The sequence below is a fragment of the Arachis duranensis genome, chromosome 6 (genome assembly GCF_000817695.3).
Source record: "Arachis duranensis cultivar V14167 chromosome 6, aradu.V14167.gnm2.J7QH, whole genome shotgun sequence".
In the NCBI taxonomy this organism is placed as follows: Eukaryota; Viridiplantae; Streptophyta; class Magnoliopsida; order Fabales; family Fabaceae; genus Arachis; species Arachis duranensis.
This window is the reverse complement of record NC_029777.3, coordinates 41,164,775-41,180,006: the sequence shown is the minus strand read 5'-3', so window position 1 is coordinate 41,180,006 and position 15,232 is coordinate 41,164,775. Positions and strand designations below refer to the sequence as shown.

Genomic DNA, 15,232 nt, shown 5'->3' with positions numbered 1-15,232 from the left:
TACTATCAAAAAAATTACCGGCACGCATTTTTATGCAATTTTTCATAGAAAATTATTAATTTTCACTCAGAAAAATTGATTAAATTCAAATCTCACCATTTAGTTTTAAAATTTAGATGTCTAATTTTTTGAACCTATTTCGAGAAATTAAACTATTATTTTATATTTTCTAAATGGTCGATTTTAATTACGGTTCTTACAATTATTGTGCGGGGACATCCGTAAATATGGAATGGTTTCTAGGAGAAAGTGTCACATACTTCAGCTGAAGAATCAGCGCCTGCAAGTACTTTCAAGTCAGGTTATATCATTGAAATGCCTTATCTGACTTGCGAGTTAGAATGCGTCGGGTGCGGATCGAAATCGACAAATGAGCTCATTACGTGCAATAGGAGCAGACATGCATCATCCTTGCTACGCATTTGCATTTTACTTGATAATGTGAAATTGTTTGTCATTGTCTTCTTGTGTTTGTGCATTCCTTAATGGTATTCTTAATTATTGTGATTGGCTATTTCTCTGTGATTCTTGTGTATTTGACTGTGAAGTAATTAAATTGTGACAATCCTGACTTAACTGATTACCCTCGACCCTACTAAGAACCCCCAGTTCTTACCCCTTCATTCCTTCCTTTCCCATCAGATGTGATTGAGATTTTCTCTTATGACAACCATTGATGTTTGGGAGCTGAAGATGTGGTTTTTGGGTGTTTTTTGTGTTCACCTAATTTTTGTGTTTAGCCTCTCACTTTTGATTAGACTCATTGAGAGAGTAGAATGTATATAGCTGACTAGGCTAGCTTTCGGGTGCCAGCTTTAGAACTTTCTATATATACCAGAGCTTGGAGTATTGATTATGTATATAATAACAAAATAAAAGGATTATACACTAACTTATGATCTGTATATATGATGTATATTATCTTTATCACTTTGATGTTTGTTATTTAATCATATTTATTTAATAATTTAATTTTTTTGAAAATTCAAACACGCTCTAATATAATTAGAAGCTTAATAATAAATGCTTAGTTAAGTTTTTAAAAAGTAAATTAGTGACGCTTAATTTTCAGTATCATCATTACATATTGAAAATTAGGTCGTTTTATAACTAATGATAATTTCTTTCCTTGAGAACCATATAGTGAAATCGAAACTTGTATTAATTATTACTATCTAATGATTAATGCTATCTTGGCCTCTTCCTAGGATTCTAAATTTGAAATATATCATATATCTTACAAGAAAAGTTGGATGATTTTCTATGCACTAATTCGCATATTTGAGCAGACCAAACACGTAATAATAATTAGAGTAATTAATACGTAACAAAATAAGGACTTAATAATAATTTCTACATGCTTAAACTTGCATGGCTATGTCCTTCTTCCGGAACAGCAGCACCATTATTTTTGTTAGAAGTCCCCATCTCAGTCTCTGCAGCCTCAAGTTCTCTTCTGAATTTGCCATAGATATCACTCCTGTAAAACTTTCTTGTCCTCAATACCAATATGAACGAAACAAAGCAACCAATCAAAGTGGAAGCAGTGATTATAATAAAAGCCATTCTATAACACTGCACTCCAACGCAAGAAAGGTCCTCTCCATCAACCCTCTTAAGCCCTTTCGCTTCCAATAGCTTCAAAGCCTCTTTATCATACAAAGAGCCCGTCACTTTCACATTCAATATGTAAGATCCAACGGGACTCGCCGCCGCACCAAAATTGTACAATGTTGAGTAGTATTTGAGACCAAATATTTCGGAAATGATTGCAAACATTAGAGGCCACTGAGCTCCGAAGCAGAACCCTATGATCACCGAAGACAAGTAGAGAGAGTTTGGAACACCGAGAGCTATGAGGACGTGACCAACGCAAGAGAGAAGCATGACCAGTGAGAGCATCAAAGGGCGAGGGAATCTGTACTTCTTCAAGAGAATCTCCGACGCAAAGCCGGAAGCAACGCGCCCGAGGTAGTTCCATATGCTAACTAGCGATACAAACGTTGTGGTGCTCTTTTTAGGGTACCCTAGAGAGTTCCCAATCTGTCCCAAGTTGTCAATGGCGGTTAAGGTTCCACCCACACCAAACGTGGTTGCAATGAATAGAATCATCATGTCAATGCTAAACAAGGCTTGTAAGATGGTATAGTCCTCCCCCCTGCTCGGAGGCTTGAACGCGGTGCTCCAACAAGAAGCGGATTTAGAATCAGCAGAATTAGTGTCAGTATTAGTGTTAGTGTTAGTATTAACAATATTAACACCGACACTGGGATCGGATTCTACTGCTGCTGTTTCTTCAGATTTGTAATTTATGCTCGAAGGTTGAACTTCGGCAGTCCTGGCTCTAAAGTTGTTGAATTCCTCTCTAAACACAATAGCAAGAGGAAGAAGAAGCAACAAAACAATTACCAAGCCATCCACCACGTCCTCGACGGTGGTAAAACTAAGCTTGTTTTGTACTATGATAAGCACCATAAGAAAAGCAGCTAAACCAAGAGAAATATACAAAAGATTGTTAAAGACTTTGAGCTCCTTTTTCTGTTGAACCGCGTCAAGTTTCAAGATCCTAATAGTGGGTAGGAAAATGATGGAAACCGCAGCCGGTAACCAACCTATAAGTAAGATAAGAGACTTGGAATCCTCACCATAGAAAGCATGGTAGAGCTGCGTGATAATGGCGCCACTTAAACCAACATAGCCTTTGAGAAGGCCTAGTATGCTTCCGCGGCTACCGGGGAAGTTCTTGACGCACGTGACTAACGCCCCGGTGTTCGCAAAAGACTGCGAGTTGGCACCAATGCAAATGTACAGGCACATCTGCCAGATCTGCGGTCTGGGAATTCGGTTAGTTACTGAGAGCCAGATCATGAGGTAACCAAAGAGGTTCATGATTGCGCCGATGGAGAGAACAACCCAAGGGGGAGTAATCTCATTGATTAGTCCCGAGAGCACGCCAACATTGGCGCCAAGGTCTTTGAAGAAGCTTAGCATGTTGAGGGTAGATTGGTCATATCCTAGGGAGGTTTTGATGTCGTTGGAGTACAAGCCGAACATGTAAGTTGCACCCGCAACGGCCATGATTAGAAGTGAGGCGAATACCATGAACCAACGGCCCTTGATTACTTGGTGAGTGAATGACATTATTGCCCTCCACCCACCTTTAGGGAACTCGGATGAAGAAGAAGAAGCCACCACCATTGTTTTGTATTTCTAATAAGTGGTGTTATTTGGATTATTATTCTTATGGTTTATTGTAAGCTTATGATGAGTTTTTGACTTTGAAATACCGGTCGTTGAAGGATTTTAAGTAAGTTGGGTGTCTATGATACCCGGGAAAAATGATTTCTTTTTCGCATATTTTTTGACAGAAACATCCATCTTCTCTTTGTATGTGTGTGCGCGCTTGAGAGATAAGTAGTTAGTACAATTATATGAGCTTAGAAAACGACATGCACTCTACGCGGTGCTCCTTGATTACCAATAGAAGAAAAACAATTGCTTTAACTTTTTATTTATAATAGAACTTATACTCACTCTTAATTAATTTTATTTCTTTAATTTCGTTTTTTTAACATGTCATTGTCCTTTTTATATATAGGCATGGTATTATTCCAGCATGTTCCTATCATATGTATATATGTATATATGAATCATCTAAATAAAGCTTATATTGAGAGATAGATGATGAGACTGAATCAGTGGAAAAGTGGGGAGGACCGAATGGAAGGCCAAATTCTCTTTTCAAATGAATCCACTGGTTCAGATTTTGCCGTCTCTATGATTTTGGGTACAACGAAATTGAACAAAACTCCAATGTCTCAGGCAATTACTCGTTCCTTCAAAAATTTTAACTATTATATCATAATTTACTAAAGTACTAATTTCTTTTCTAAATCTTCTATTATCGATGTCGTTGCTTGGTCGTCAACCAGCCTCCATTATCGCTGCTGGAATCCTCCTCACCACCACTAGTTCATCAATAAAGATCCTTATTAGCATCGCTTTTCTCCAGATTGGAAACGAACAGCGTCGCTAGGCTCCTCTTTACCGTCATTGCTTAATTGGCTTGTCACATACCGTCAACAATGTCACTCACGGCTAATAAAAATAACCATCCACTTAAGGATAAAAATAATCATCTGCATACCTAATGAATTGAACATCCAACATATTTTTATTGTATATAACTAAACCCAATCCAATCAAATTACCATCTACATAAGAATTAAAATAACCATATGTATACCTACTAAAATGACCATCATGAACTAGCCATTGAAGTAGCTTCAATGAAAGGCCGTAGTGAAAGACACAACGACTAGCACTGCTGCTACTCCTTCAATAGTTCAACAACTACTGGTGACGGCCACTGGTAATGATGAAGGTTCTCCTCCAGTGACTCAAGTGAAAACTATGCAATCACTGGCTTAAGTGGTGATTGATGTAGAAAATCACGCAATTACTAACACTGTTGCTACTCCTTCAACCGATGAGGATGAAGGATTGGATGAAGAAGAAGAAGAAATGATTGAAAGGGTAAAACTATACAACCTTTTCTGAACACGTAGAAGGAGAATGAAGAGTGGCGCGAAAACAGCAGCAGCAGTGGATGGGTGGTGGATGGGAGGCATGTTGGGCTGAGATAGAGGGAGGCATATCCGGCTGACCTGTGGAGGTGGAGGAGCGTCGGGCTGAATGGCAGAGGAGAGGACCGGAATGAACGACGGTGTGAATAGAGGAGTGGAAGAGGGTTGAGATGGAACGGGATCGTGATGTAATGATATATTAAGAGGAGGATATATTGCCTAACACTAATAATTTAAATTTAAATTGATTATTCTAATAAATTGAGAATCTAATTTTAATAATTAATTTAATTTTTTAAATTGTTGTCCACGTTGTTCAATATTTATATTGTTTACATATACTTTCTCAAATTCTAATTGTTCCGGTCTAGAACTAGACTCTGAGGTATGCGTCATCCACAAAACGAAGAACACTAGCAATGTTCTCCTCCTATGTGCAATACCACAAGTTTCTCTTTCGTCCGAGCAATTTGGAGAATCTGCAAAAAGGACTCCAATGCTTAAGTCAATTTACGATCTCAATATTAGAAAACTTAGATTCGGAGTGATCTGTTTAGTGACTTGTATGTTGTATTTGTATAGGCCGTTCGCGTTAGGTATTTATCTTTGAAAAATGCAACTGATGTGATTCTGAGATTCCCGCGACCAGTACCAAGGTGTATTGCGGACCTTTTTCTTTAGTATGGTTAAACCGACTTTGACTTAGTAGTTCCGATGTATAACATTGGATTCGAATTGTTTGGATAGCAAGTTAAGCTTTTGTCTAAATTTCCCACGTTATGCCTGTTCTACCTATATCCGAGCCCCTAAGCTCAACATGGTACCGATTTCTTTGTTAGTGGACCCTTTAACGGTTGGCAAATAATGTGTATTTATTATTTTCGGGAGACATGAAGGCGCGTTTTTTGTTTTCACAATAAATGATAATGGGGTATTCGCTCGAGGTAATTATGGCAGTTTAATTATTGGTGATTTGAACAGTTGATTAATTTGATAGCCAAGGGTAATTCTTAAAATTGATCATGTTGTAGTGTTTATTGTACTTGGAACCTCTTCATTTTGTTTGTGTTAGAAAAAGTTTTGGAACCTCTTTATTTTTTCACTTTTTCTTGCCTGTTGCTTTCCTGTTTTAGCTATAAAAAATTGAAAGATAAAGTAGTTGAGATTAAGAAAGACCTGTACGTATGGGTGCATACGAACATGAAGTGTTGTGCATCTGCTTTTCAAAGTTCAAAAGCTTTAGCTGAGCTCAACACTGTGAGTTGGGTTCGCGGTGGTTCTTTTGTTGGGATTGAGCTTCTTCCCTATAATGGTGAAGAAAGGGTTTGTGAAACCATGGTTGACTGGGCCTATTTCTATTTTTACACATGTTTGCTAACAGAGCTCAATGTGAGGTTTTCTTTTTCAGAGTTTGAGTGTATGGTCTTGACACAACTAAATTGTGCTTCATCAGAGCTTCACCAAAACTCTTGGGCCTTCCTTCGTGCCTTCGAATGTCTGATGAGTTTTCTTAAAACTGCCCCTTCGTTAAATATTTTCTTCTCGCTCTTTGTGAGACTGATGATTGAGATTTGCTCGATGGTCTAGATTTTTTTCTTATAGAAAAGAATTACTTCGTTGAAAGCATAGCTCCTAACCAACAAATAATTCTCACATAAAAAATTTGACTTGTCACATGTACAAACCCCAATAAAAATTAATCGAAGTATTTAGACTTCGAGTTGTCTCACAAGGAATTGCAATGAAATGGTCAATTATTGGCTATGAAGAACAAGGGGTTTGGTTGATAAAAGGGGAAATAAAATAAATGACAAGAAAAGTAAAGAGGGCAATTAAAGAAAGCAATTAATAAAGAGAGACATTCATGGCAAGGTTTGAGAACATAGGCTTTCTATCCTAGTCATTAATCATAACAATACTTAACAAGAATTTATCTTATTTTGTCATCCCCAATGTTGGAAGAAAGTGTAAGTTATCTTCCATTAGAGAAAGTCAAACAAGACTAGTTAATCTCAAGTCGAAAATTCTAATCAACTCACTATTGAATTAGCAAGAGATTAGAGTCATTGAAAATGATATTAACTAACAACTCTAGATCACCAATCTAAATTGGATATTAATGACTCAAGATTGCCCAATTACTCTTCCCAAGCCAAGAATGCTCAAAATCTACTCTAAAGCCCAACCAAGCATTTTGTCAAACAGTTGGTGGGCAATAAAGGAAAGCATAATAAATGTGCAAGAATAGTAAATCTACCAACTACTAATTGCAAGAAAAGTAAATCAACAACTCAAACATCAATATCAAATTACATTAAAAGAGATCTAAATCCAACTGGAGCATCCATGAACATAAAAGAGAGCATAAAAGGAAAATTAACACTACAAACCATGAGAATCAAAGAGTAGAAGCAAGAATTCATAAAAGAAACAAGATGAAACATGTAATTGAACCTAGATCTAAGATGGAAATATCGTAAGGAACCCTAATTCTAGAGAGGAGAGGGAGCTTCTCTCTCTAGAAACTAAGCTACATCATGCCAAAACTCCAAACAATTGCTCCCCCTTGCCCAAACTTGAATTCTGCATGAAATAGCATTAGAAATGAGTTGGATTGGGCCCAAAATTCTCTACAAATCACTGGCCATAATTTCACTTTAGTGAATCATGCTGCTCCATCGGCACGCACGCGTACAGTGCACGTGCGTGTCCCTAAACGTGAATCAATGAAGAACGAAACTCTCACACGATCTAGAATTTTCACAAATAAATTCCCGTCGTAGGTATAGCTTCTAGAACGACAAGAATCCCTTTCTTAAAAACATTTGGTTGTCACAAGTAACAAACCCCTAAATAAATTGATAACCGAAGTATTCAAATCTCGGGTCGTCATCTCAAGGAATTGTAGGGAGGTGTTCTTATTATTGGTTATGCAAAGGTATATTTTTGGGTTTTAATGTATAAAATAAATAGCAAGAATAGTAAGTGGCAAGAAAGTAAATTAATAATAATAAAATCTCTTGGCAAGGTATGAGAACTGGAAATCCTGTCCTAGTTATCCTTATCACTGGTGATGAGAATTGTTTATTGCTCCCACTCAGTTAACCCTTACTAATTAAAGGAAAGTCAAGTGGACTAATCAGTTTGATTCCTCAATTCCTAGTCAACTCCTATGGAAAGACTAGCGTTAGAGGGATTCAAACCAATCATCAAATTCCAATTATCAATCACAAAGGAGTTTGTTAACTCGAGTGTCACCAATTACTCAACCAAAGCCAAAAGGGGAAAAATCTAAATTATTTATATAAATAAAAGAAAGCAATCATAAGTCTGAAATACCTCAAATTATATTAATTAAGAAAATTCTAACATGAAAAGTTCATAAACAAATAAAAGAGAAAATAAATAAAAAGAACATTGAACCTGTGATGAAGAAGTAGAAATCCTAATCCTAAAGATAAGAGAATCCTAAATCCTAATCTAAAGAGAGAGAAGAGAGCCTCTCTCTCTCTAAAAACTATATCTAAATTATGAAAAGTGAATTATGAGTCATTTTCCTCATTTTTCTACTTTGCAGCCTTTAATCTGTGTTTTCTGAGGTGAGAATTGGGTCAAAAACAGCCCAGAAATTGCTGGATGCAAATTCCAACACGCTGATTTTCGTCACTATGACGCGTCCGCGTGGAGCACTCGTTCGCATCACATATATGTTTGTTCACTATGGTAAACTATATATCAAATCGAAGCCCCGGATATTATCTTTCCAACGCAACTAGAACCGCATCATTTGGACCTTTGTAGCTCATGTTATGGTCGTTTTAGTGCGAGAGGGTCAGGCTGACAACTTTGCAGTTCCTTCAACTTCTTGTATTCCTTCCACTTTTGGATGCTTCCTTTCTATCTTCTAAGCCATTCCTGCCCTGTAATCTCTGAAATCACTTAACACACGTATCACGGCATCTAATGGTAATAAGAGAGGATTAATATTAGCAAATTTAAAGTCCAAAAGAAGCATGCTTTCAATCATAGCACAAAATCCGGAAGGAAAAAGTAAAACCATGCAAATAGTATGAATAAGTGGGTAAAGAGTTGATAAAAATCACTCAATTGAGCACAAGATAAACCATGAAATAGAGGTTTATCAACCTCCCCACACTTAAACATTAGCATGTCCTCATGCTAAAATCAAGAAAAACCATAAAGGAGTGAAGAGGAATGATAGAGAGTATGCAATGCAACCTATCTATGTGAATGCAACTACATGCAAAATATTTCTACCTACTTGGTTAAAAGTAAATAAGTTCTCCAAGAAAAATATGAATCAAATTCCACTAATTCAAATCATACATTGAAAATAAGTAAACTTGTAACAAGATAGCTCATGAAAGCAGGGAACATAGAATCAAGCATTGAACCCTCACTGGTAGTGTATATCACTCTAGTCTCTCAAGTGTATAGGGTAATTCACTCTACTCTTCTTTAATCATGCTTTCTAAACTGTGTTCTTCATCTAACCAATCAACAAATATTTAGCATACCAATGCAAATATCATGAGGTCTTTTTAGGGTTGTAATGGGGCTGAGGTAAAGGTAAGGATGTATATATAAGGCTAAGTGAGCTAACAAAGTGAAACCTTGATTAGTCTAAGATCTCACCTAACATACACACTTTATATAATTTAAAATGCTTTACCTAGCTACCCAAATTTTTCTCACTTTTGTATTACATGCTTATGTATCAAACTTATTTTTGAATTTTGTCCAATGTGCATTGATTCTTTTTATTTTGCATTTAGGGTAATATTTATTTTTGTTTTTTTTTATATCCCCTTATTTAATTACTTAATAATTTTTTTCAATGCACATGGTAATTTAATTATTTTGATTTCACATGAGCATGCTTTCCAAATTTTCAAATAACAATTTAATTCCCTTACTTTTTTCTATCATCCCATGTTCCCATGAAATTTCCCACACTTAAATTGTACACAATATCTATCTTAAGCTAACCAAGGATTCAACTTGGAATTTTTATTTTGTTTTTCTGCTTAAGGCTAGTAATGTGGTTATGAAACAGAAGGGGGTTAAAAGGCTCAAGGGGGCTAACAAAGATGGCATAAAAGGTAGGTTTGTTTGGGATAAGTGAGCAAAAATACAAATAATGGCCTCAATCATATGCAAGCATGTCAATATACTAAACAATTGACATATAGACTGGAACAAAATCTAGATTGCAGTTATAGAGAAGAAAACACACAAGAAAAAAAATATTATGGTTAAATAATGTAACCATGCAATTAGGCTCAAATCTCACAGGTTGTGTGTTCTTTGGCTTAAAAACCATGTTTCAAATACAACTTCCAAACAAGTTTAACACAAATTTTTCAATTTAACTTAGTGAAATACTATAAAAATTTCTTGAAAAAGAAAATATTACTTCAACTAAGTAGTAACTAAATGCATAAAATCAAACAAACATGCAAATGCAACAATTAACAAATTAACATTGGTGTTAAAAAAAGTAACTAACCCACAGAGATCGATATCGACCTCCCCACACTTAAAGATTGCACTGTTCTCGGTGCATGCTAAGATGTATAGGTGGATGGGTGGCTTCGCAGCTAGTGCTCTTTTTGTTCCTTTCCTTGCCGATGGTTTGGGAGTAGCTTTCTCTTTACCTTTCTTGGTGGCCATCCTGAAAAGGGAAAAAGAAAGTAACAAGTAAAGCTAGGGGTTCCAGCAAGGAAGAGAACGGGAAAGGTGGTAATCAATGCACAGTAAAGAAGAATGACGTTAACACATGGTCATGACTACATGTGAAAAGTCTTCAATAGAAATATAGCAAGTACATGAGATGACAGTTAAATGCAAGATGTTTATTGGCATGCTGGCAAAGGCATGAGTAGCATAGATCAAGCATTCAATGTCCAAGTTAGATTACCAAGTCTTCCAAACTAACAATATGCTTGTAATAACAATTATATAAAAATTAATAAAATAGAAAAAGGGTTTTGTGAAAAGCAATCATTTAGAGTAGTAGATTAAAAGAAACTAAAAATAGTGCACAATGCCATATGGGCGTTTTCACAAACACATAGCATGCATGTTAAATAAGGTATGGAAAGTATTAATTTGAACATGTAAGCAACCCTAAAAAAAATAATATATAATTGTCAAATAATTTCTTAACAATCCGCAAACAAAATAATGACCCAAATAAATTTCTAACACCAATTAAAAGAAAAAAAAAAGAAAAAGAAAAAGAAGGGAAAGAAAAGATTTAGATAAGATATTTGGCTGATCTGGATAAGCTGTGTGGCACAGGCGACGCGAACGCGTGCGTGACGCGCTCGCGTGGTGTGCGGTAAGTTCAGGTGACGTGGACGCGTGGGTCACGCGATCGCGTGACCTGATATGTGCTATTGGTGTGAGTGCAGCCTCGAGCACGCACAACTCTCTGTTTGATATGCATATTGCCAAAATTTAGGGTGACGCGATCGCGTGGATGGCCTATTTTGAAAAACGACGCGGACGCGTGGGGCACGCGTTCGCATGGTAGGGCTTCTGCTTCTAGCACGAGTCTAGCCCAATTCCAGGTCAACTTTCGGCCATACACCCCTTTTTACGTCGATTTTAGGGCACGCGTTCGCGTGTGTGACGCAGACGCGTGGGAGGCATTTTTTCCACATGACGCGGACGCGTCAGTGACGCGGTCACGTGGATCAATTTGTGCCAAAGGCACGCCTCCAGCCATGCTCTCGCGTGACTCTTTGTTCAATTTTGTTTTCTTCCCAATGCACTTGTGACGCGGACGCGTCATCGACGCTTACGCGTCACGTGCGTTTTTTTTTAATAATGCAGTATGCATAATGCAATGATAGTATGAATGTTATGCATGATTCCAGGTCCAATCAAAACTTAAAAAACAAACAAAACAGACTAGAATTAAAACTGAAGAGGGACGATCATACCATGGTGGGTTGTCTCCCACCTAGCACTTTTAGTTAAAGTCCTTAAGTTGGACATTTGGCGAGCTCCTTGTCATGGTGGCTTATGCTTGTACTGATCCAAGAATCTCCACCAATGTTTGTACTTCCAATAGCCTCCGGGATCCCAAATTAGGCGTAAAGAGCCTTCAAGCAAGTTGAAGCAAGTGACAAGGCCCCAAGAGTGTTGATTGCTGGACTGAATTCCGGGGTCCCAAACCTTGCTTTTGCACCCGTCTTCTTGTTGATCATTATGATTTTATCCGTGTAGCAAGCAATCTGAATTCTCACTAAAGTGGCCAAACAACTTCCTAGACCCATTCAGTTGAGCTCTACATCAACCTTTGTGTTTAAACTTAAAGCTTCCAACCATAATGAACCTTGCAGGATAATTCTTACCACTGACCATCTTCCTCTTACTCTTAATGCCACAAAGAGCTCTAAGTTGACCATCCGTCTCCAATAGCCCATATTCAAGTGGAATTAGAAAGCTAAGGAATATGAATTTTACCCACTTGAATATTGTGAATGATGATGGCAACTTAGGGGCAGGTGTTTCTAATGAACGTGCAAGCTCTACTCCCTTGTGCTCTTCTTTGACATCTTCCACCTCTTTGCAAGCTTCTTCAATTTTAAGCTCTTCCTCTTGGTAGCTTTCTTCTGATTCAATTTCTTCTTCATTGTTCACCAAGGGCATGGGAGGTTGTGCTTCTTCTTCTTTAATCTCCATGTCAAGTCCAATGGGAGAGGATTCAAATGTAGATAAGAATTCATTAATGATTGAATCCATCTCTTGATCGCCTCTTTCAAAGTCTTCAACCATGATATGCCTTGGAGGTTGTACACCCTCCTCAACATTAAATTCGAACTCCTTAGAAGGGGCCTCTATGACTTGAGTTTCCCATGGAGGTTCCGCATCTCCTAAATCTTCAACCACTTCTTCCTCTTCAATGGAAGGCATAGCTTCTTCCAATTGTTCCAATACCAAATCGTGCTGCTCACTGTCCACCGAGTGTCTAACTTCTCCTTCCTGCCACGTTCTTCAGTAGATTCTCCATATGAAACCATGGGGGTTCCTTGAATATCCGAACATCAGGAAGGTAATCGATTTATTGCTTGATCCAGTTGGCGAAGGGTTGCATGAAATTTTTCCCCTGTTTCCTTGAGACGATCCTTTGATTCTTGTTGCGCTCGGCTATCATAAGTAGGATCATGGTGGTTCTTGGGAGTAATTGGGGTAGAATTGGGGTGGTTCTAGATATGGTTCATACGGTTCATAGGGTGGTTGGTACAGTAGATATGGGTTAGGGTCATATGGAGGTGAATGACGGAAAGGGGCTTGTGAGTATGGTGGTCTAAAGTCATGTTGAGGAGGGGGTTCATAGGCGTATGGTGGTGGTTGTTGATAATCAAAAGAGTGCTTACTATAGCCATTATCTTGGTATGTATCATAGAATGGTTGTTGATAGTCCATTGGAGGTAGTTGTTGCCATGGGGGTTGATCAAATCCTTGTGGCTCCTCCCATCTTTGATTGTTCCAACCTTGATGCCTGTTCTCACTGTAGTCTCCTCTTCCTGCAACATAGTTGTAACCAGACTCATAGCCAAAGGGGTGAGAGCTCATAGTAGTAGGAGAAAAATAAAAACAAAAACTAATAAAAAGAAAATATTTTGAAAAAAAAGATATGATTTTTGAAAAAGATAGGAAAATATTTTGAAAAAGATATGATTTTTGAAAAAAAAAAGATAAGATAAGATTTTGAAAAAGATATGTTTTTTTTTAAAAAGATTTGAATTTTTTGAAAAATAAGATAAGATAAGATAAAAATTTTAAAATCTGAAATATTTTTTATTGAAAAATATTTACAATAACCAATAATAAGGCACACGTTTGCAATTCCCCGGCAACGGCGCCATTTTGAAGAACGAAATTCTCGCGCGATCTACAATTTTCACAAATAAATTCCCGTCATAAGTATAGCTTCTAGACCGACAAGAATCCCTTTCTTACAAACGTTTGGTTGTCACAAGTAACAAACCCCTAAATAAATTGATAATCGAAGTATTCAAACCTCGGGTCGTCTTCTCAAGGAATTGTAGGGAGGTGTTTTTATTAATGGTTATGCAAAGGTATATTTTGGGGTTTTAATGTATAAAATAAAAAGCAAGAATAGTAAGTGGCAAGAAAGTAAATTAGTAATAATAAAATCTCTTGGCAAGGTATGAGAACTGGAAATCCTGTCTTAGTTATCCTTATCACTGGTGATGAGAATTGTTTATTGCCCCCACTTAGTTAACCCTTACTAATTAAAGGAAAGTCAAGTGGACTAATCAGTTTGATTCCTCAATTCCTAGTCAACTCCTATGGAAAGACTAGCGTTAGAGGGATTCAAACCAATCAGCAAATTCCAATTATCAATCACAAAGGAGTTTGTTAACTCGAGTGTCACCAACTACTCAACCAAAGCCAAAAGGGAAAAAATCTAAATTATTTATATAAATAAAAGAAAGCAATCATAAGTCTGAAATACCTCAAATTATATTAATTAAGAAAATCTTAACATAAAAAGTTCATAAACAAATAAAAGAGAAAATAAATAAAAAGAACATTGAACCTGTGATGAAGAAGTAGAAATCCTAATCCTAAAACAAAGAGAATCCTAAATCCTAATCCTAAGAGAGAGGAGAGAGCCTCTCTCTTTAAAAGCTACATCTAAATTATGAAAAGTGAATTATGAGTTGTTTTCCTCATTCCTCTACTTTGCAGCCTTTAATCTATATTTTCTCGGCCGAGAACTGGGTCAAAAACAGCCCAGAAATTGCTGGATGCGAATTCCAACACGCTGATTTTTATCACTGATGCAATTGCATATTTGTTATATTAGCTAGTTAGTTTAGTTGGTTTTAGCTTACTTTCACTCATTTTCTCTAAATAAACAAGTCCTTTTATGAGTTTTATCTCCATGCATGAGAATACCAATGAACATGTGATTCTAGCCAAATTCATGCAAATGATTTAAGGAATGCATATATGAATGAGTATGAATGAATCTCATGAAATTTATTGCATGAATTGGTAAGACTTTGAAGCTATTCCCCTTGTTGATGATAGGTGATGAAACAAGAAAGCATGGAAGCAAGAATGATGCAAGCTGGGCAGGAAGAGGTTGGCGTTGCCAACTTGGAGATAATGGGCGTTGTTCATGGCAACGCCAGGCAGCCCTGGAGAAGCAAAGTTGGCGTTGCCAACTTGAAGAATAAGGTGCGTTATTGAAGGCAACGCACACAAGCAAACTTGGGCCATGAAGGAGCTTCGAGGGCGTTGCCAACGTGGGGAGTATGGGCGTTATTCAAGGCAACGCCAAGCAACTTTGGCACCATCCAAGTTGCCAACGCCAAGACATGGCACCATCCAAGTTGCCAACGCCAAGACATGGCACCATCCAAGTTGCCAACGCCAAGACATGGCACCATCCAAGTTGCCAACGCCAAGACATGGCACCATCCAAGTTGCCAACGCCAAGACATGGCACCATCCAAGTTGCCAACGCCAAGACATGGCACCATCCAAGTTGCCAACGCCAAGACATGGCACCATCCAAGTTGCCAACGCCAAGACATGGCACCATCCAAGTTGCCAACGCCAAGACATGGCACCAT

At 37.5% G+C, this 15,232-nt stretch overlaps 1 protein-coding gene across 1 annotated transcript; it reads right to left on the bottom strand.

Moving 5' to 3' along the window:
- Positions 1-1,085: 1,085 nt before the first annotated feature.
- On the bottom strand, positions 1,086-3,258 carry LOC107493650 (uncharacterized). The gene has a single exon (XM_016114717.3). It carries the CDS (start codon positions 3,196-3,198, stop codon positions 1,354-1,356), a length of 1,845 nt encoding a protein of 614 aa, XP_015970203.1. The 5' UTR covers positions 3,199-3,258; the 3' UTR covers positions 1,086-1,353.
- Between the last annotated feature and the right edge of the window lie 11,974 nt (positions 3,259-15,232).

What these genes read in the sequence shown, in the direction of transcription:
- LOC107493650 (XM_016114717.3), bottom strand. Translation starts at nt 3,198, where the DNA reads ATGGTGGTGGCTTCTTCTTCTTCATCCGAGTTCCCTAAAGGTGGGTGG.